Genomic DNA, 21,826 nt, shown 5'->3' on the forward strand with positions numbered 1-21,826 from the left:
AAGAGAGTACAAGTTTGGGTGTCGTTAGATATCACGATTACACGACTGGAAGATGAATGAGTAATGTCTCTCATGTCCCCTTTTAGTTTCGACCCCCTTGACTAAGGTCCAAAGAACTTGAATGCCAACACAATGTATTTCACAAAACGCAAGCAAAGTTGACGAACGCGTGGGTCGCAACCGCGGTGTCATTTTTGGACAAGTTTTTTGGAGCGCCAAAAGTTGAACAAAGAGGGTCCAATTTCATTAAGGCAACACTTATCGATTGTTCCGTCAGCAACACACACACACACACACTCGTCAAAAGTTGCTCTAAAAGAGAGCTTGTTTAGTCGTCGCTGCTGCAAGTGTTGTGTACCCGGATGATTGATGAATGTCTCACTTTGCAAGACCTCCCTGTACTCGTCGGGTTCGTTCAGGAAAAGAGCGGTAATGGCCAACGAATTATTCCGTTGATGAGGTGAGTTTTTGTTAGTTTTTTCTTCACTTTTGTGGAACCACGAAAATGGGAAACAAAGTTGACAGTTAGTGATTTGAGCAATGAGATTTTAAACAGATATCGACGGTGCGAGGGAGGATGAAAACTTGTTCAAAAGGAAACGCATGGTATTTAAAAAAGAATCGATCAGTCTAAAGATCAACCCGTGAACCAGATTCAATCAAGCGATTAAACCGAGGGATTGAAAATGTAGGTATGTAATACAACAAGTTAAAAAATATTATGTTGGAGTCCTTGTGGTTGGTCAACTCAAATATCACTTTTCAAGACTCAACATGGCGCAATCATGAACTTAAAGTATAAATGTTAAATGTATCTATATTTTGGCATGATTTCTTTTTTTAATTTAAACTTGATTCTTCTCAAACTACACAGTTTAAGCAAACATGAACAATCCTCAAAAACCCGTGATCACGGTGTCCCCATTGAGAATTGTCACTGACTCAGAGAAAAAAAGACTGATGAATGAATTGGCTTTATGAATGAGTAAGCACGTCCGTAAGCCCATGCTGATGGCCGGCCCACCACTCCCAGCATGACCCCCGGACCAGCACGTGGGGTCACAGTCGCTCATAATGTTCACATTTTATGGGAAATGACCAAATTTCCGGAGCGTGCATTTCGGTGCCCAATTTACCGCCAGGTGAGAAAAGAAGGTGAAAGCAAAAGAACCAAACCCGCAGAGTAGAGTAGCAAAATGGTGCGGGAGTGGCGATTTGCTCACTTCATCGGATTAAGTATGACAAACTACCGCGCGATCAGATGGATGCTAATGAAGATTTATCTCCGTACAAGGGGTTCAACCAGCGGGCATGGCGCATAGATAATTTAAAACGAGCTTTCAAAGTTTGGTGGAGGCGCAAGCACGCACGCGCGGTAAATCCTCGAAAATAATGCAAAATCTGTGAATTTATGGGACAAGTGTGTCGTCAGTGCCGGGTTTGGACCGTAAACAAATATCGCGTAAATTTGGATTTTTAAGATGAACAGCTTCGAAATGGGGCATTGATTAGAGGTTTGGTAACATTCGCATTTAATACTGATAAATTTCTCAATCAAAGTTTGTGTATCGGGTGTAATCATGATAAATCTATAACGGCGACATGAGCACAAAGGTGGTTCCGTGCTGGTAAAAATTAAAACAGTGGCTTTCTCTATACATTGTTCCCAACATCAAGGGCTTAGTTTTTAGTTTTTAGCCGGGACCGTGGTGTAGGGGTAAGCGTGGTTGTATCTCACCCAGTCGGCCTGGGTTCGATCCCAGAAGGTCCCGGTGGCAAATTTTGAGACGAGATTTGTCTGATCACGCCTTCCGTCGGACAGGGAAGTAAATGTTGGTCCCGGTCTAACCTACAGGTTAGGTCGTTAGCTCAGTCCAGGTGTAGGAGTCGTCTCCCTGGGTACTGTCTCGGTGGAGTCGCTGGTAGGCAGTTGGACTAACAATCCAAAGGTCATCAGTTCGAATACCGAGGTGGATGGAAGCTTAGGTGTAAAAAGAGGTTTGCAATTGCCTCAACAATCAAGCCTTCGAACACCTAGATTCGAGTAGGAATCTCGCAATCGAGAACGCCAAGGCAACGCTGTGGAGCGAATAATTTGATTTTGGTTTTTTTTAGTTTTTAGTTTTTAGTTTTTAGTTTTTAGTTTTTAGTTTTTAGTTTTTAGTTTTTAGTTTTTAGTTTTTAGTTTTTAGTTTTTAGTTTTTAGTTTTTAGTTTTTAGTTTTTAGTTTTTAGTTTTTAGTTTTTAGTTTTTAGTTTTTAGTTTTTAGTTTTTAGTTTTTAGTTTTTAGTTTTTAGTTTTTAGTTTTTAGTTTTTAGTTTTTAGTTTTTAGTTTTTAGTTTTTAGTTTTTAGTTTTTAGTTTTTAGTTTTTAGTTTTTAGTTTTTTAGTTTTTAGTTTTTAGTTTTTAGTTTTTAGTTTTTAGTTTTAGTTTTTAGTTTTTAGTTTTTAGTTTTTAGTTTTTAGTTTTTAGTTTTTAGTTTTTAGTTTTTAGTTTTTAGTTTTTAGTTTTTAGTTTTTAGTTTTTAGTTTTTAGTTTTTAGTTTTTAGTTTTTAGTTTTTAGTTTTTAGTTTTTAGTTTTTAGTTTTTAGTTTTTAGTTTTTAGTTTTTAGTTTTAATTGGATCGTAAAATTAAGCTTATATTATTCTTCACAACGAAGCTTATTTTTCAGAGTACAATGACCTTTTGTACGACCGCAAAGAATTTAAAGTGGATTTTTAAATCAATTTAAAAAAACAACATCGCGGCACTTTCTTGACAGAAATGGTACTACAACTTAAACCTTGATGGTTAGACACCAACTATTGTCAAACGAACCGGGTCACTTTTTAGTTTGACACCCCTTTTACATGGAGTTCACACACAATACCAAACGTTTGTTTTGATATTGTATGTGAGCGCCGTGTAAAAAGTGACAGTTCGTCACTTTTTAGTTTGACTTTGTTAAAACCAACGGGGTACAAACTAAAAAGTGTCAAACTAAAAAGTGTCAAACGATAAGTGACCAACCACCGGGGATTTAGTGTACTTGACAGCTCCTTTCAAGAAAACTATAGCTGAAAAAAAAGTGATTAGAAATCTCGACTTTTTTTTTATTAGGTCCTATAAACATATAAAAGACAATAGGTTATAGGACCTTTTCAAAAAAAAATCTGGAAATGTTTTCTAATCGTATTATTTACTATTATACATAAAAATTGTCGTAGGACTTTAGGACCCTATTTATATTTATTGATTTGCTTGATTTCACCACCCACTGAGAATTTTGGCTCGAGCCTCGAGTTTGGCCTCGAGTCGATCTGGCTCGAGATCGAGCCTGAATCGAGTCGAGACTCGAGCCAAAATTCTCAGTGGGCATAGAATAGAGATTCTCTATTCTATGATTTCACCCTGATGGCCCCAGAAGTTGTCGACCTAATTCAAATGACATTTCCAAAATCAACTGTGGCAAGTAATAAGCGCACTGACAGTTAGTCCTTCAAACTTCAAAACAAAATAACATTGCCGCATCGAAATCGGCATGCTGATGAAAATTAGCTGATTTTGTTCAATAAAATTTTTGTAAATTGCTCCAAAAAGCATTTCAAAATGTTTTTAAATAGGCTAGCACCTTTAGCCCGATCATCCGGTGTTGTTTCTATCGCAAGTAAGATAATAATTTACGACCAATTTTAGTTTGTTACTGCGGTCACCTGCTCATGTAATCACTGTTTTGCTTTTACAGATGCCTTCAAATCATTATCACTTGGTGCCGCCACCCCCCGAACAGCTCCGGCCCTAACTACGCTGGTCAGCAAAACCCGCTTCAACTCATCCCTAGCCGCGCCCCTGCCGTCCGGTTCCGTAGTGAAGGCGGTCAACGCGCAGCTGGCCAGCGCTTCCGAGAGCCGCCTGTTTGCCGTGGTTCAGCTCTGTGGCAAACAGTTCAAAATCACTTCCGGCGACATCATCATCGTGGAAGGCTACTGGCCACCCACCAACGGGGACCGCATCCGGCTGGACAAGGTGCTGCTGGCGGGTGGGAAGGATTTTTCCCTCATCGGACGGCCGCTGGTTCCGGCCGGACTTGTCGACGTGCAGGCCACCATCATCGAAAAGTCCCTTTCGCACACGAAAACGCACTTCCGCAAGAAGCGAAGGAAGCAGTACATGAGGATTAACTTTTTCCGCGCCCAGCAGACGATGATCCGGATTAACTCGATCGAGCTGAGCGAGAAGGGCGTTCCGGAGCAACCGAGGGCAAGCCGGGAGGAAGGGGAACGGTTTTTCTGAAGTTATCTGGAGTGCGTTAGATGATTTAGGAGAATAAATGGTATAGAAATCGTAATCGAATTGTTTTTATCTTATTCTTAAGGATTGTTTTGTTATTGCACCGACTTCATAACTTTTTTTACTGTCATCATCAGATTTTACAGAACGTTTAACTCGGGCATTTACATGTGACAAAACGTCCTCTGCCCGAATTTCCTTTGGCCAGTTGTCGCACTAATGTTGTGACAAAATAGCACGATCAGATGGCAACAAGGTACTTTCTCATGTAGAGTGAAAACATTGCATGTAATTTTTACGATTTTGTTGAGAAGTTCAGGAATAACATCGAATCACTCTTATAAATGTTGATTCTAAAATTTAGACTTAAGAATATTTAATGTTTAAATGCCTGAAGTAATAAACTTCTGCAGATTTCTACATTTTTTCTGTGTATAATTTTGTCGACCTAACCGCCACCGCGTATGTCGACCTAACTGCGCACTCCCTCTTCAAGTTGCCACAGTTGATCAGAAGAGAAGAGAGAGGGGAGAGAAATCAAATTTCCAACGAACAAAGTGACATCCATGTTTTCAAACTCAGTTTGTGTTGTTTCGAATAAAAAAAGGTGAATTTTGCTGAAAATTACTTAATTAATCACAGTAAACTGTAAATTTATCTTCAGAATACCTTTCAAGGAAGATTGTCATTAAATAAGTGTCAATTTCAGCCGTAAAAATGACCGATCCAGTCCTGCTGCGACACCTCAAAGGCCACAAAAGCAAAGTAACGGGCATTTCGTTTAATCAGGAAGGGAACCGTTTTGCGACGAGCTCCTCCGACAACACGGCCATCGTTTGGAACATTAACGAGCAGGTGCGATGCATGCGGTTCGAGGCACACACCGATGTGGTCAACGACATCTGTTGGTCTCCGGCCAACGGTCAGATAGTGGCCACGGCGTCCAAAGACCGCACCGTTAAGATCTGGACGCCGGCGCTGATGGGCAACTGCGACGAGTTCCGGGCGCACACGTCCAACGTGCGCTCGGTGGACTTTGATTCGCGCGGACGGAAGTTGATTACGGCCTCGGACGATAAGTCGATCAAGCTGTGGCGGGTTTCGAGGAAGCACTTTATTTCGTCCTTCACCGGTCACACGAACTGGGTTCGGTGCGCGCGGTTCTCGCCGGATGATAAGCTGATTGCGTCGTGCGGAGATGACCGCACGCTGAAGCTGTTCGATCCCAACTCGGGCCAGTGCGTGCACAGCTTCGTGGACCAGAAGGGTGCCGGCAATAAGGTGGCCTGGCATCCGGATGGTTCGTTGGTGGCGATTGCGTTGGACAATGCACGGGTTAAGATCTTCGACATTCGGATTAGGAAGCTCATCCAGTACTATCGGATATTCGAGGGTGCCGTGAACTCGCTGGACTTTCACACGTCGGGCCATTACATGATCACAGGAAGTGACGATGCGGCGGTGAAGGTTATCGATCTGCTCGAGGGACGACACATTTACACGCTGACCGGTCACACCGGACCGGTGACGGCGGTCAAGTTTAGCAAGGATGGGCAGTTGTTTGCGACGGCGAGCGAGGATCGGCATGTAAGTGATGCGATTGTTTACTTTAACATGTTTTGTCAATAATTGAAAGAACTGCTATATTATTCATGATGATGATTATTCCGGAGGAATTGGTCGGCGGACTATGTTCCATACCGTCAATTGACTTCTGTTAAGAATATCACGTTGGCAGCTCTGCAATGAAAAAGAAAGCTTAAAACAGGGTGACCACTCAAATCCCATTCTCAAATTCCCGACTTTTTCCCAACTTTTGCATAAACTCAAAAAATCGGCATTTCTTATCGAAATAATGATTCCAAACAAAAAACTTTTTAAAAAAAGTAATATCAGCCATCGAACAAAAATCTAAACAAAATAAAAAATTACTTTAAAAATTGAAGCACTTATTTTTTTGATCCAGGGTAGAAACAGAAACAAATAATAGTTTTTGCCTTCCTCACCCTACTGAGGAAAGGCTATAAAATCACTCGAAAAATGAACTTCTTAATTTGACCTCGTAGACCCACCTTCACGTATACCTATCGATCTGAGCAAATGTCTGTGTGTGTGTGTGTGTGTGTGTGTGTGTGTGTGTGTGTGTGTGTGTGTGTGTGTGTGTGTGTGTGTGTGTGTGTGTGTGTGTGTGTGTGTGTGTGTGTGTGTGTGTGTGTGTTTTTTTTTTTTTTTTTTTTTTTTTTTTTTTTTTTTTTTTTTTTTTTTTTTTTTTTTTTTTACAAGGTCGGAATCTGCTATCAGACACCTGAGAATTCATTTCTCAGGTAGTGTGGGGTTGGGAAAACCAAAAGAGTTTTCCCGACCCACTAAACCAGTCCTTGAACGCCGTGCCCTTTTCCCCCCGGGACCACCTTTCGGTATAACTTCGGGGGGAGGCGTTGCATTTTCTGCACTAGTCTACTTACAGGATCCATGCCGGGTGCTAGAACCATTTCCTGTTCTACATACATATGAGTCCATGCGAGGGTTTAACCGCGCCCAAGAATCGCGTTGCTTTTGATCGGTTAGTCATATGCAGCCCTCTCCTTGGACCATCGAGACGTGTACCGATTTGGTAGAGCCAACCGTCATAACGTGCTCTCCTTCACAGCCACACTCGTGGGTTCTCAACTCCTGTGACCATCGAGACGTGTACCGATTTGGTAGAGCCGACCATCATAACGTGCTCTCCTTCACAGCCACACTCGTGGGTTTTCGACTAGGCTTCTAGTCGTTCCTCCTCTGGTCGTCTCTCCATTTCCGCTGGAGAGCCGAAGTGATCTGCGTCACCGCTCCGACGACCGCATTCCACTTGGCGATGTCGCTGCACATTCTTCGCACCACATTATCCGGGCTGGTGTCTGCTCCGATAATGGCCAGCATTTCGCTTCGCGCTGCCTCGAAGCGAGGGCAGCTGAACACCACGTGCTCCGGTGTTTCCTCGCAATCGACGCAGTCCGGACAGAGCGGAGACTCTGCATGTCCGAACCTGTGCAGGTACTTCCTGAAGCAGCCATGACCCGACAGGAACTGTGTGAGGTGGAAGGTGACCTCTCCATGCCTTCTGCTCACCCACGTGGATACGGACGGGATAAGCCGATGCGTCCATCTGCCTTTCTCCGTGGTGTCCCACTCACGTTGCCACCTTGCCAGCGATTCGGCTTTCGCAGCTTCCCGGATACCTCTCGTGCCTCTCCGGGTGTAGCGCACGGTGTCCTCCTCCAGTGTGATGCCGATAGGGATCATTCCGGCTATAACGCCAACCGCTTCCGACGAAATGGTCCTGTACGCGCTTGCAACCCGCATGGCCATCAGTCTCTGCGTTCTGTCGAGCAGCGCTCGATTTCGCTTCGTCCCCAGCGCCGTCCACCATACCGGTCCGCCGTACCTAAGTATGGACGTCGCGACACTTGCCAAGAGGCGGCGCCTACTGCTCCTGGGTCCAGCGTTGTTCGGCATAATCCTCGACAGTGCCATGATCGCCTTAGCCGCCCTCTCGCAGGCGTAATCGACGTGGCTGTTGAAGTTCAGCCGGTCATCCACCATCACCCCGAGGTACTTGAGCGCTCTCTTCGAGTGCACTACGTGTTCCCCAACTTGTATCTGGGCCTGCTGCACCTTCTTGTGGTTACTAACCAGAACCATCTCCGTCTTTTGGTGAGCGATCCGCAGCTTCACCTCGAGCATCCAGTTCTCGATCATTGCGATTGCCTCCATAGCCAGCACTTCGACCTCCTCGACATTTTCGCCGGTTACCGTCAGCACTATGTCGTCTGCAAAGCCAACAATCTCTACGCCGTTGGGTAGCCCCAGTGTCAACACTCCGTCATACATTCCGTTCCACAGTGCTGAACCCAGAATGGATCCCTGCGGAACTCCCGCGGTAACAACAACGGTTTTTTGTCCATCGGCAGTGTCGTAGACCAGCACGCGGTTCTCGAAGTAGCTCTTTAAGATCATGCACAAATAGTCAGTAGCCTGTCCCATTTTGAGGTCATGTCGAGGAATTTCAGGTGCTCACTTCTTAAATGATAGATAATGATGTTAGGAACAATGTTTTCTTAGACAAGAAAAAATAATAAAATACTTTCTCGCACCCCCTAGTCAATTTACTGAAAAAAATCACTTTTTTGAACAAATTTTTTAAAATCGCTTGGAATCAATACAAAAACTGGTTCGATCAGGTGTGTATTATCTTCAAACGGTAGGTTTTTGTCCATAGATTAAGATGCACTATCAATATTGGACCAAAATTTAAGTTTTTGGACTCTCCCAGGCGGATTTGTTTCGAAAAAATCGCATTTTTTCGAAACTTTTTTCAGAAATGTTCATTTAATTCAGGGTAGCCTATTTTTCCCAGTAAAACCAATACATGCAGCTTGTAGGAAATTTCATGGCGAACATTTTTCCCTCTGAGAAAATGCAATTTTGACACTCCAGAGCCGAGATATTTGAGTTTTAGTGAGGAAAAAAGTGCCAATTTTCAAAATTTCTCAGAATTCAGAAGCAAGGCCTACTAATTACACGATGTAGCAAGCATATGTCTCAAAGGTCAGGGTATGCTTTTTTATAGTAATTTTGGCCGCTGAATCCGAATCTGAAATCAAATTTCGTGTAAACAGTGATGTTTTGGAGCTACACCCTTTTGGAATGTTATTTGCGTGTTTAAGAGGCAGTTTTTGTAAATATTGCTCGGTTTGTTCTAGAGGTCGTATCGAGGTGCTCCGATTTGGATGAAACTTTCAGCGTTTGTTTGTCTATACATGAGATGAACTCATGCCAAATATGAGCCCTCTACGACAAAGGGAAGTGGGGTAAAACGGGCATTGAAGTTTGAATTTTCCGAGGATTTCGAATATGACAAAAGTGAGTTCGCCATGAAATTTCCTACAAGCTGCATGTATTGGTTTTACTGGGAAAAATAGGCTACCCTAAATTAAATGAACATTTCTGAAAAAAGTTTCGAAAAAATGCGATTTTTTCGACACAAATCCGCCTGGGAGAGTCCAAAAACTTAAATTTTGGTCCAATATTGATAGTGCATCTTAATCTATGGACAAAAACCTATCGTTTGAAGATAATACACACCTGATCGAAACAGTTTTTGTATTGATTCCAAGCGATTTTAGAAAATTTGTTCAAAAAAGTGACTTTTTTCAGTAAATCGACTAGGGGGTGCGAGAAAGTATTTTATTATTTTTTCTTGTCTAAGAAAACATTGTTCCTAACATCATTATCTATCATTTAAGAAGTGAGCACCTGAAATTCCTCGACATGACCTCAAAATGGGACAGGCTAATAGTCAGGCACCTTCATTTTGTGCAGCGCTGCTGCTATGGCCGCCCAGCTCGCACTGTTGAACGCGTTCTTGACGTCAATCGTGACTATTGCGCAGCAACGGTTCCCCCTGCGTTTTTTCCTCCGCGCTTCGTCGGCTTTCTCGACCACTTTCCGGATGGCGTCCACCGTGGATCTCCCTTTACGGAAGCCGAACTGCCTCGCTGCTAAGCCATGCTCGCTCTCCGTGTACTTGGTCAGCCGGTTAAGGATGATCCGTTCCAGAAGCTTTCCGAGGGTGTCCAGCAAACATATAGGCCTATACGATGATGGGTCCCCCGGTGGTTTGCCTGGCTTCGGCAGCAACACGAGCTTTTGAACCTTCCACGGGTCGGGGAAGTGTCCTTCGTCCAGGCATTTCTGCAGGACTGTTCGAAACCTATCCGGGAATGCTTGAACCGCCGATTTCAGGGCGAAATTCGGGATTCCATCCGGGCCGGGAGCTTTCTTCACCTTCAATCTCTTCGCTACTGCCACAAGTTCTTCGTTGGTGATCAGATGACCTTCGGCGTTGCTACCCCCTTCGTCGTTGTACGGTGTAGGAGGCCATGTCGTTGGGTCATGTCTTGGGAAGAGCCCTTCCACAATGACCTTCAGCTTGTCGGGACACGTTTCAGCCACCATCGATGGGCCTCTGATCTTCGCCATCGCGACACGATATGCGCTCCCCCAAGGGTTCGCATCAGCGTCTTGGCATAACTCCTTGAAGCAGTTTGTCTTGCTGCATTTGATCGCTTTCTTGAGCGCGGCCTTTGCAGACCGGTACTCCTCTCTGCGCTCCTCTCTAGTTGCTTCGGATCTTGCTCTCTGGACTCGTCTTCTGGCGCTGAGGCAACTTGCCCGAAGGGTACCGAGTTCTTCATTCCACCAGTAAGCTGGACGACGACAGTTCCTTGGCTCCAGTCTCCGCGGCATGGTTGTGTCGCATGCTGTCACCAGTTGTGCTGTTAGCACGTCGGCACTCAAGTCTTGGGGACCATCACACCAATGGAGCGCTTCCACGAAGAGACCCTCGTCGAAGTACTGCAGCTTCCATTTCCTTCCGTAGGACCGGCTGCTCCTATCTGGTACAGGGGCTCGTCTCCCGATGCTGTACCGGATCGCTTGGTGATCGCTATGGGTATAGTCCTCACTCACCCTCCAGTTCATGTCGGCCGCCAGTCGCGGGCTACAGAACGTAACGTCGATAATGGACTCACGACCGTCTTTGCGGAAGGTACTGCTGGTTCCGCGATTCGCCAGCCTAACGTCTAGCTTTGCCAGAGCTTCCATTAGGCTATGCCCCCTAGCATTGGTGAATCTGCTACCCCACTCGACCGACCACGCGTTGAAGTCACCTCCGATAACGATCGGGCTTCGTCCGATCAGTTCATCGGTCAGACTATCCAGCATCTGCTGAAACTGCTCCAAGGTCCATCTTGGGGGAGCATAGCAGCTACAGAAGAAGGTTCCGTTTACTTTGGCGATCACGAATCCTTCAAACGCCCTCGAGACCACTTCCTGTATGGGGTACCGCCCCATCACGTGTATCGCCGCCATTCTTGCTGTATCCGCGGCCCAGTTTCCGTTGTCGTGAGGAACTCGGTACGGTTCTGCAATAATTGCCACGTCACACCCCGTCTCCGCGGTCGACTGCCACAGCAGTTGCTGTGCAGTGTCGCAGTGATTGAGGTTCACCTGGGACACCTCCACTACTTTTTGCCCGAGGCCAGCTTCTTGTACACCGGGCAATTAAAGCCACCCGTCGCATGGCTATTGCCATCGCCTTCTTTACAGAGCACGCACTTCGGCTTATTTTTGCAGTCTCTTGCCATGTGGCCTTCTCTACCACATCTTCTGCAACTGTTGGTTCGATCGGGACCGTCGCAATTTCTCGCCTGGTGGCCGAAACCCATACAGCGGAAACACCTCGTCATCTGCTGGGTCACTCGAGGAACAGGCCTCAGTGGGCACACCGACCACCCTACTTTGACCTTGCCGGCTTCCAGCAGCTTAGACGCCGAAGGCGTCGATAGTCGGACCGACGCAATTTGCGTGCCGCCGTAGGCTTTCCTCAACCGGATTGCCATCGGTGTCGTGCGGTCATCCAGAAGAACGATCAGCGCATCTTCTAGCTCTTCCTCCGTCGTGATCTCGTCCAGGTTCCTGCACTCAATCGTTGTCTCCGGCGATAGCGCCCTTACCTTCGACTCGTAGCCTACGGCTTTCTCGACGAGGGACTTAAAAGCTGAGCTCTTGACCGCGGGGTCATTCTTCAGCTCAAAAAGCATCGCTCCGGTCTGTGTGCGCCTGGTTTTAACCACGTTCTCGCCAAGCTCCTTGAGTTCCGGATCGGTTCGTACTTTCCGGAGGAGGTCTGCGTACGAAACACCTTCCTTCACCTCGACCACCAAAGCCTCGCCTTTGTTACGCTCCCTGCGAAACTTGGGGTTTTGGGTGTCCTCGTTCTGCTTCCCTTTTTTCTTCCGCTTCTTTTTCTTGACCTTCTCCCATTCCTCCTTCCCTGGGTCTGGTTCTGGCTCCTTCGCTGGGTCCGGACTGTCTCCATTCCCCTGCTTCTGCTTCTTTGCGTCCTCCTCCTCTCCAGGCGTTTCCCTGTCCCTTTTAGAGCCTGGGCCGGGCGGCGTTTTCGGTTCTTTCTCCCGTAGCGCTTCCTCCTCCAGTTTTGCGTTCAGCGTTTCTTCGGCTCTTTCAGCTCTGAGCTTCAGTGAATTCCGCGTCACCACCAGCGAGCTGTTTTCGCGCTCTGCGGCATTCATGGCTGCCTTGACTCCATTCACCATCTGCTTGATTCTGGTGTGGACGTTGTTTTTGTCCTTGATGAAATCAAAGAGTTCGTTAACCCTCCTTCTGACCTCCTGCAACGCGGTCCTTCCGAGCAGGACTCCGTCCTGAGGGGTACTGCCGGCGAAGTTCAACAAGGATGACTTGGGAGTCTCCTCTCCAATTACTCCTATCTGCTGACTCGAAGCAGCCGCCTGGTTCAACACTGGGGATCTCAACACCTTCCCGCTTCCACGGAACGCGCTCGCCACCCCGCCTGCTGTGTCGCCGCCGTTTGACTCGCCTCCTGCCATTTCGACGTTTGCGTCCTCTTCTACCTCCGTGTTTTCCGATGCTTGGGGCGCATCGGGACCCTTTTGTTGGTTTGTTTCACTTGTCTTCATTTTGAATCCCACGAGTCGCTAGGGAAATACGGTCCGCTGCGCCAGTGCCCTGCCGTGACGCAGTAAGGGCAAATTACGTGTGGGGTTCGCCCCTGTGCCCCACAGGCTCCGTTATCGACTGGGAATTTGTTGAACCCCCCCAGCCATGCATCCCTCGACACGGGTCGCGTCACATCTTGGATTCGGGGTTTGGTGAGGTTTTGGGCTAAAACACTTATAGCGGCGTTCGATCGCTTGACAGAGGTGTTTACGGACCCATGTGGTTTTTTTCGAAGAAATTAAACAGAGCCCTTGTTCAATTCCGCCACGTCCTAGACATCCTCCCGCTGCTGGTCCGGGGGCGATGCAATGAATGTATGCAATCGCCGACAGCTATCCGCCTACTGCAACCCGCCCGGTAGCTGGCAGCTAAGCTCCGCAGGGACCCTCACCTGTCCCCACGGTTCACGGGGTGTGTGTGTGTGTGTGTGTGTGTGTGTGTGTGTGTGTAGGGATGTGGGTCTGTGCACCAAAAAATATGCACTCGATTATCTCAGCACTGGCTTAACCGATTTGGACCGTTTTGGTCTCATTCGATTCGTCTTGGGGTCCCATAAGTCCCTATTGAAAATTATGAAGTTTAGTAAAGTACTTCAAAAGTTATGCTAAAAAAACGATTTTGGCGTATGTCCGGAAGATTGTAAAAAGGGTGGTTTTTGTAAGAAACCCTGTCATGTTATACATTTTCAGAAAGGTATTAAAAAGACCTTTCCAACGCGTCCAAAACATTGAGATCTGATAACCCTATCAAAAGTTATTAGCACTTAAGTGTTATTTATACACTTTTTGGAGGCCGGATCTCAGATATTTCAATGAAAATGATGTCCGGGTCCATCATGCGACACATCGTTAGTTAGATAATCGAAAGACCTTTCCAATGAGCCCAAAACATTGAAGATCTGACAACCCTATTAAAAGTTATTGGCACTTAAGTGTTATTTATACACTTTTTAGAGGTTTGATTTCAGATATTGTGATGTAAATATTGTCTGAATCTTTCATGCGAACTATCGTTGGATAGGTTTTTTTTTATCAGACTATGCCGATGAGCCAGAAATATTGATGGTCTGCGAACCATATCAAAAGAAATGAGTAATAATGTTGATTTGTTAAACATGTTAAGGGGGAATATTGCTATTTTTACTGAATGTATTGACTTTATGAATATGAGGAAGGCACCAACCACCTAAAGGTGGATTAAGTAACTTTTTTTTTAAATAACTGCAAGCCTAAAAACACTTTTAAAAACTGGAAAACGTATAGTTTTTGATACTTCAGAAACAAAAAGTTAAAGATTAATGAATATAACATTTTATGCTTAATATTATTTTATTTAAAATCAAACAAACGCTTAAAACATGATTACATGATTTCAAAGAATTTTTAAAAATATCTAGGAATTCGTATAATTTTTTTTAAGTTCCCTTCTAAATTTTGTGCAGGCTAAGGATTGATACCTAAGAGCATGCAATGGCACTGACCTTGTTGCGTGCTCTTCGGTTGACGTCCACGTAAGGAACATCCTGGAAGGAGCGTAACTAACTACATCCGTAGTTCTGTTAGATCATCCGAATTATCTTGATCAGAACAGTATAGCTCTGGTTCCTTGCGAGTGTCCTATTTTCTTACCTCCACGTTGGCTTGGTTTTCATGATGACCTAGCTGGTGGCCTGTGGAAACGGATCGTAAACCTTTGACCACCGCGGGTCAGAGTTGAGACGGCTAAAAGAAAGGGGCGCAACAATGTAGGAAAGAGAAGTAATTTGTGATTGTAGACGGTATTGTTTTGATTCGCAGTATGTTGAGTCAACTGCTGTGGATGTACCTGAAACATCGCACAACGGGGTTTCTCTTCTCTTCATTCTCAGCTACCACCTATCTCCTATTTTTATTGTGCTCTACTGATTCTCACTTCTTCATTGATTCTTCTATTTAATATCCATCATTTGATTTTGATTTTACTAACTTTTGATTCTCTTTTCTCTCAAAGCTTTTCCACTCTTTTTTACCATTTGATACTGCTGTAACAAACTTTGTTTTGTTTTTTTTTTTTTTTTTCATTAAAAATATACTTTTCCTTAATGTTCTTGTGATATCAAGTCTATTTATCATTTGCCTAATCTTTTTTTGATTTTAATGCGAATTTATTTATTTGAATAATTCTTTATCTGTCCTATAAATTATCATTACTATAATCTAAGCTTGTTTTGTATCTCTATTTATTAACTATTGTCTAATTTTACATCTAATACATCTAGCTTTTCATTTTTATTCTTTAAAATACGCTCATCATTCTCTTACTATTGATTCTTGATTTTTATAAAATAAATTCTCTGTTACTGTCTATTATCTTCACCCTTTTTTCAAACAAGTGAGGTTTGAGCCCTTACTCAATTTATGGAATGGTTAAAGGATTAACACAAATATTACTATTGTATTTTTGGTAAACTTTTAAAACATGCTTAGGACCAAAAATTGTAACAAAACACCGCGACAAAAGAAATAGAAACATAAAAACACGACTCAACACTAGGAAAGATTTCAGGAGAAAACAATACACAGTAAAATAACAACTAGTTTTTGAATTCAAACTAAAAATAAAACAGTTTTTGCTTTAAGCGGTATACGCACTTCGGAAGGAACCGGTCAAGAAAAAAATCAAATGGGCAGCAGCGGCAGCGCAAGCAAGTCAGAGAGGGTGAAGAAAAGCCCCAAGAAATCGCTCCCTCTCCTTTGTTCTGCTGTTCGTAAAGCTGTTTCTTGACCATTTTCCCTCCGATCTGCATACTAGCCTTTAATGAAAGTTGATAGGCACACTATAAATGGTTAGGCGCTTATACTTACATCAAACCCTACGTAATGTACCACCCCCGGCCGAGTTAAAATGCGTAACCGGAAAAGAAGGTGTGCATGCCTGGCACGAACACTCAAAGCGTGTTCTAGCGTGCTGCTCGTACTGACTCAGAGCAAGGGTGAGATGTAGGTGTAAGGGCAGTGCGTGTTCGTCGGGAACCTGGTGTATAAGATCGGTCAAGGCCCGTTCTTACACTGAAAATTGCGAATTGCGAATTCCCTTCTAAATTTTGTAAATTTGGATCTGATTTATCAAGTTATCACTATTTAACTGTTTTATTTTTTTCAACGAAAAATTCAGTTTGATAAGATTCCATGTTTTACAACTTACTTTATGCGAAATGTTTTAAGAGACAAAGGCTTTAAACATATTCGCAATAAATCAAATCAAAAAAATTTTTTTTTGCTCTTTCAATATTTTTGTCATGTTACAAAACGTAATAAAGTTTTTATTTTTTTTTTTCATTCATAACGAATAACGATTGGATTTTATTCGATATTTAATTTTTCCAAAAGCTGAAGACTGAAGACAAACCTCTGGAAAAAATATTTGAAATGACTTAATGAATTTTTTCCTCTAAAAAAACCATTGTTAAACTCTACGTGGAATCTTTTTTTCAAATATTCAATCAATATTAAAACAGAATCATAACTTTACGCGTTCATAATCGTTAAAATTAGGTTCTATTAGTTTTTAATTAACTATGTTGTTGTTGTTTTTAGTTAAGTTTGCTTGTTAAATAGATCTTGTTTTATAAACAAAAATTAGTAAAACCCGGTTGATAAAAAATATTATGAAATTCTTTGTTGAATGCATTTAAATTTTACTAGAATTTTTAATGTTTTAAATGTCCTTTTCATTCTTAAATAGATTGAAATAGTGAAAGGAACCTTGAATTTAAAATAAGTTACTTGAGAAAATTTTGTGAATTTATTTGAAAATTTTTGCAAAATATTACAAAATTATTCAAGAGTTAGAAAACAATTTTCAAACAAGTATGCTTGGAATTCCCGACTTTTCCCGACTTTTTGACAAAAAAACACAAATTCCCAACTTTTTCCCGATTTTTTGCGGATTTTGGCGAATTCCCGACTTTCCCGATTTCCCGACTTGAGTGGCCACCCTGTTAAAATCAACCAAAAGACCTTCTGTTCGCCCTCTTTGTACAAACATCAACCAACGAGCCAACATCTTTAACCAAATCCGAAACGGTCTTCAGCAAATTCAGACTGCTGCTGGCGGAATAGCCGGAATCGTATCACGGGATGATCGTAGCCCTGGAGAATTCTGGAACGGTGATTCTTGAAATGCAATCAAAACGAAGTTGCTGCAGGAACTCCCGGTGACATCGCTGGGCCCGGCTAGGGTTTGAAGTGCAGACGCTGCCAGAAATTTAAACACATTGTCAAGGATTGTCGCTCGAAGGACTCAAATCGGAGAGATGGGTATGGGGTTTGGTGTACCGTACTGTCAATCGTCAACGAAGACGACCACTTGTACTTCGCTTCGAGGGCTTTCAACAGCTTTGCGAAGTCGAAAGAAATGTTGAACGAACTGGAGAGCTACAGTGGTACATTGGTTGCTGCGAACAGAGATGCCTTGAATGTCGTCGCGGAGGGAAACATGAAGCTGTGCGAACCACGGTTTCGACGCCTGCGAATCAGATCATCAAGGAGGAGTCCCGGCAAGCGTTCCTGTCTTTGCAAAGCAACAGATGGTAATTCGTCGGGATTTTGAAGAACCCATCCCGTGTGAGCAGGAAGAAGACAAGCCACCGGTGCAGCTCGAATAAGCTGAACCAGCAGTCGTTGATGATGGCCCACAAGAGCCTGAAGTCACTGCTGAACTCAAAAACGGCAACACTGAAGTTGAAGTAGAGGACGCCGAGCACGTGGCAGCTCCCCGCTGTGGCTTGACATCTATTGCTCTCCCCTCGCGACCATTACATCCGGATGCGATGGACAATGAGTATCGATCACTCAATGGCACGTCCAGATGACCCCGGATCGCAAGGCGATCGGATGGTAATGACTGTTCAAGACGAAGGAGGACGAGAAGGGCAAAGTCGTGCGGCACAAGGCTCGTTGCGCAGGTCTTCACTCAGAAGTTTGGAGTGGACTTCGACGAAGTTTTCTCTTCTGTGGCCAGACAAGAAACGTTCCGGATCCTGCTGATGATCTCTAGCCGTCGGAAGATGGTGGCTAAGCACGTAGACGTCAAAACAGCGTAACTTCATGGCAAGCTGGAGGAGACCATCTACATGAAGCAGCCTGCAGGATACACAACCGGGGGAAGTGAATAATGTGTCGATTGACCAAGATTCTGCACGGGCTAAAACAATTCGCGTTTAGAACCACCAGATCGAAGCAGTTTACAAGAAACTGGGATTCCGCCAGGCATCTACGTTGACGAGTTGGTAGTCGCTGCCGAGTCTGAGGAGGAGTTCTCCGGGAAAGGTTTGAATACCTGGCATGAACACTAAAAGCGTGACTCAAAGCAAGTTCTATTGGAACCTAGTGCTTAAGATAGGTCAAGGTCCTTTCTTACACTCGAACATTGTCTTTGACCTAAAGTATGACTTCATAGTTGCTGATTTATTTTATAAATAAATTTCAAAATCAGATATTTTTTGTAAACTTGGATCGATTTTTCAAACTTTTGTTTTCTCCAGATCATGCTGTGGAAGGTCAACTTTGCCAGCGAAACGTCGGACAACTCGCTCTACTCGTCCGAGTGCAGCGACCTGCAGCCCCAGGATGCTCCCAAACAACTAGCTCCTCCGTTCAGCAAGAAGCTCACGTACGACGAGAGCCGCGGCACCGACGACGACGACGAGGGCTCCCGCTTCAACGAAAACAAGGAGAACCACCCGGACACGAGCATCCTGGTGGACGCCCGCAAGACGGACAACTTTCACCTGACGGACGCGATCGAGGTTTGCGAGTGACACTCTTTACCTCTTATTTGTGTGACTTTAGGGTTAAGCTTTTGGTTTTCTAAGGAAATTGTAATAAGACTATGCAAGAGTCCGCGGGTGCGCTGCCGGTCCGAGTCGTGTCTGAGCCCGGCGTCCCCCGGAACGGTTGACGAAGCGGACGTGGCGAGTCCGGTGGAGGCGATTGAGAAGCGGTTTTTGCGTAAATTTAGGGCGCTTGAAACGGTCGTGGCCGGGCTCGAACGCAGGATCGCGATGCTTGAAGATGTTGTGCTGAATCGAAGTTGAGGGAAGTTTCGTTCATGATTATTCGTTCATTTGCGCGTGTACATAATTTCAAAACAAGTTTATATTTCTACTCGCACATCATTTTTTCTTTTCGCCCATTTTCAAACACAAGTCACAGCTTTTCACTTCTGTCGACGCTACCCATTCTATAATATATATTAAATTTTAATTAGTTTATTACATACACAGAATAAAGAACCATATTTTAACGAAAATAGAAATACTCGAAAGTCGATTCGCGAGCAAGAGTTGAGAACGAATCCCTGAGTGGCGTCCCCTCCGCGGTCAGTTCAAGCTTTGACTCCGACATAGCTCGTCTCCTTGCCCGTTTTCTTGATGGTCTCGAGCAGCTCGTCCGCCGACAGGGCCGACGTCACGAACACCTTCTTGTTGTCCAGGTCGATGTCCACCTTTTCCACTTTTTCTGAAGAACAATACACAATTTTAGAGATTATGTTTGATTGATACTCCAACAGTAGCGGAGATAGCGTTGAGTCGGTTGTCAACGCACCTGTTGGCTATTTGCTTACCTTTGAGCTTGCCGAGGACTCGCTCGACGGCGCCCGAGCATCCCGTGCAGGTCATTTCCACCTTGAATTCGTGAGTTTGCTAATGTTGTGGTGGTGGTGAAAGTAAACAGAGACGGGAGAAATGCTTATCAACACTTTTGAAGAAGCGGTCGAAGATGCTAATAATAAGCAGGTACATTCAACTCGGAACTAATCTAATCTACTTGAATTGGTTGATGTACTGAAAGTGGGACGATTTCTACCTCCTCCAACTTCTCTTAATCCCTTCTTTGAATCGTCTACTTACGCTGGCCATTGTACTCCGGTAATTATCCAATCTAAGAATTTCTTCCAAGATTTGACCCAGCGATCTTGCGTTGATCTTCCACCCTCGACGAACTAATCCGGCTAAGATGATACGACGACTTCGGACGGTGCGAGATGACTAGATGCGGAGCGAAAGCCTCCCAAAGTAACGGGGTGACACTTCGGATTTGCGCTTGTGTATTGGTGGCAACCTTTGTCTGTCTTTTTAGTCCAAGAAGAACCGCATCAAAACAACTCGGAAGCTCCTATGGTGGTGATAGTGACAGTTGCGGTGATTTTTTGGGTGTTGGTGAGTTCTCTCACGCAGGTTGCTGAGATTGTAAACAGATTTTCAACGGAGTCGTTATTTGTTTCTTTGGTTGATTAGCTTGTTGCATATCTTCAGGATTAGTCGGTGGTCACGAGATTATTGAACGTGAGGACTAAAAGTGTCTGAAAAGAGAATTGCAATTAATAACCCCCGCAGCGCAAAACAAGGACGCTTTCTACGAGCTTCTTGATCGCGAGTACAGAAAGTGTCTAAAACACGACGTCAAGATTGTCATCCGCGACTTGAACGCTCTTGTTGGCCAGCAGACAAACGAGAACGGCCTACGACTCATCGATTTTGCTACCTCCCGAAACATACGTAGTACCTTCTTCCAGCACAGCCTCTACAAGTACACCTTGAGATCACCAAACGTAGACCCAAATCGACCATGTTCTCATCGATAGTTGGCACTTCTCGGACCTAATCGACGTCAGTACCTACCGTGGCGCGTATATCGACTTGGACCACCTGGTGGTGGCAAAGCTCCGCCAACGCCTGTCTGATGTCAACAAGATCCGGTACCGTTGCCCGCAGCGGTATAATCTGGAGCGACTCAAGGACCATGAGGTCGCTACCCAGTACGCGCGGGAACTCGAAGCTGCGTTGCCAGGCGAGAGTGAGCTCTCTGAAGCACCTCTGGAGGTCTGCTATGGAAGCAGCCATCAACATAGCGGCATCGAGCGCCATCGGGTACGTGGACCGAGTTCGATGGAACGGCTGGCTCAACGAGGAATGCCAGGCGATTTGGGACGAGAAGCAAGCAGCGCAAGGCGGTTGGCTGCTGCATAAAACCCGTGGGAACAAGGAGTCGTACACACAGCTGCGAAGACAGCAAAAACCATCTCTTCCGGGATAAGAAGCGCCACCTGGAAGCGGTGGAGTGCCCAGACATCAAACAGCTGTATCGCTCCAACGAATCGCACAAGTTCTACAAGAAACTCAGTAAATCTCGGAACGGCTTCATGCCGCGAGCCGAAATGAAGCGGGATGAGGACGGAGGAATCTTGACGGACGAGAGCGAGGTGATCGAAAGGTGGAAGCTTCACTTCGCGATCACCGGAACGGCCCAGAGGCGGAGTACCAAGGCGACGGGAGAAATGACGTCAGCGGTATGGTGGACGGTAGGGACGAGCCAGCACCAACGATTAGGGGAAGTGGAGGATGCCATCAAGAAGCTGAAGAACAACAAAGCAGCTGTTAAGGATGGTATCGGTGCAGAACTCATCAAGATGGTCAAGATCTGGGACACAGAACAGCTACCGGAGGAGTGGAAAGAGGGAGTAATATGCCCGATTTACAAGAAGGGGGACAAGTTGGAATGTGAGAACTATCGAGCCATCACTATTCTCAACGCGGCCTACAAAGTGCTGTCTCAGATCATCTTCTGTCGTCTGTCGGAGCGAGCAAAGGATTTTGTTGGGACTTGCTAAGCCGGTTTCGTGGAGGGGAAATCGACGACGGACCAAATCTTCTTGCTACGCCAAATTCTTCAAAAATGTCGCGAGTACCAGATCTCGACGCACCACCTGTTCATCGATTTTAAAGCCGATGTCCGACACGATCGATCGCGAAGAGCTATGGAAGATCATGCACGAGAACGGCTGCTCAGACTGGTGAAATTTCGGGCGCGATGTCCGACACGATCGAATCACGCAAGGGACTGCGCCGTGGCGACGGTATCTCCGACCTCTGTTTCAACATTTAGCTTAAAGGTTGTATGAGGCGGGCGGGCAACAACATGCGGAGCACGA

The 21,826-nt window shown here is 45.0% G+C and overlaps 3 protein-coding genes across 4 annotated transcripts; 2 read left to right on the forward strand and 1 right to left on the reverse strand.

Moving 5' to 3' along the window:
- The first annotated feature begins 3,472 nt into the window (after positions 1-3,472).
- LOC120426483 (39S ribosomal protein L21, mitochondrial) lies at positions 3,473-4,328 on the forward strand. Its single transcript, XM_039591249.2, has 2 exons — positions 3,473-3,647; positions 3,726-4,328. Exons 1-2 carry the CDS (start codon positions 3,590-3,592, stop codon positions 4,271-4,273), a joined length of 606 nt encoding a protein of 201 aa, XP_039447183.1. The 5' UTR covers positions 3,473-3,589; the 3' UTR covers positions 4,274-4,328.
- A 464-nt stretch (positions 4,329-4,792) lies between these two features.
- Positions 4,793-19,150, forward strand: LOC120426488 (POC1 centriolar protein homolog). 2 transcript variants are annotated; one of them, XM_039591256.2, is made up of 4 exons: positions 4,793-4,918; positions 4,980-5,857; positions 18,378-18,641; positions 18,708-19,150. In XM_039591256.2, the coding sequence occupies exons 2-4, from the start codon at positions 4,988-4,990 to the stop codon at positions 18,927-18,929; spliced, it is 1,356 nt and encodes a 451-aa protein (XP_039447190.1). In that variant the 5' UTR covers positions 4,793-4,918; positions 4,980-4,987; the 3' UTR covers positions 18,930-19,150. The 2 variants fall into 2 exon arrangements, with proteins under 2 accessions (XP_039447190.1, XP_039447192.1); XM_039591258.2 differs by having other exon boundaries at positions 18,378-18,851.
- LOC120426489 (copper transport protein ATOX1) lies at positions 18,973-19,988 on the reverse strand. The gene is made up of 3 exons (XM_039591259.2): positions 19,746-19,988; positions 19,460-19,538; positions 18,973-19,353 (listed from the first exon to the last, which is right to left on the reverse strand). Exons 1-3 carry the CDS (start codon positions 19,752-19,754, stop codon positions 19,220-19,222), a joined length of 222 nt encoding a protein of 73 aa, XP_039447193.1. The 5' UTR covers positions 19,755-19,988; the 3' UTR covers positions 18,973-19,219.
- Positions 19,989-21,826: the final 1,838 nt, after the last annotated feature.

Source organism: Culex pipiens, chromosome 2, assembly GCF_016801865.2.
Source record: "Culex pipiens pallens isolate TS chromosome 2, TS_CPP_V2, whole genome shotgun sequence".
Classification (NCBI taxonomy): domain Eukaryota; kingdom Metazoa; phylum Arthropoda; class Insecta; order Diptera; family Culicidae; genus Culex; species Culex pipiens.

What these genes read in the sequence shown, in the direction of transcription:
- LOC120426483 (XM_039591249.2), top strand. Translation starts at nt 3,590, where the DNA reads ATGTTTTTAAATAGGCTAGCACCTTTAGCCCGATCATCCGGTGTTGTT. An exon ending in CGGTGTTGTTTCTATCGCAA is followed by an intron (nt 3,648 to 3,725) that starts GTAAGATAATAA and finishes TTGCTTTTACAG; the next exon opens with ATGCCTTCAAATCATTATCA.
- LOC120426488 (XM_039591256.2), top strand. Translation starts at nt 4,988, where the DNA reads ATGACCGATCCAGTCCTGCTGCGACACCTCAAAGGCCACAAAAGCAAA. An exon ending in CGGCGAGCGAGGATCGGCAT is followed by an intron (nt 5,858 to 18,377) that starts GTAAGTGATGCG and finishes TGTTTTCTCCAG; the next exon opens with ATCATGCTGTGGAAGGTCAA. An exon ending in ACCTGACGGACGCGATCGAG is followed by an intron (nt 18,642 to 18,707) that starts GTTTGCGAGTGA and finishes TGGTTTTCTAAG; the next exon opens with GAAATTGTAATAAGACTATG.
- LOC120426489 (XM_039591259.2), bottom strand. An exon ending in AGTCCTCGGCAAGCTCAAAG is followed by an intron (nt 19,354 to 19,459) that starts GTAAGCAAATAG and finishes ATTGTTCTTCAG; the next exon opens with AAAAAGTGGAAAAGGTGGAC.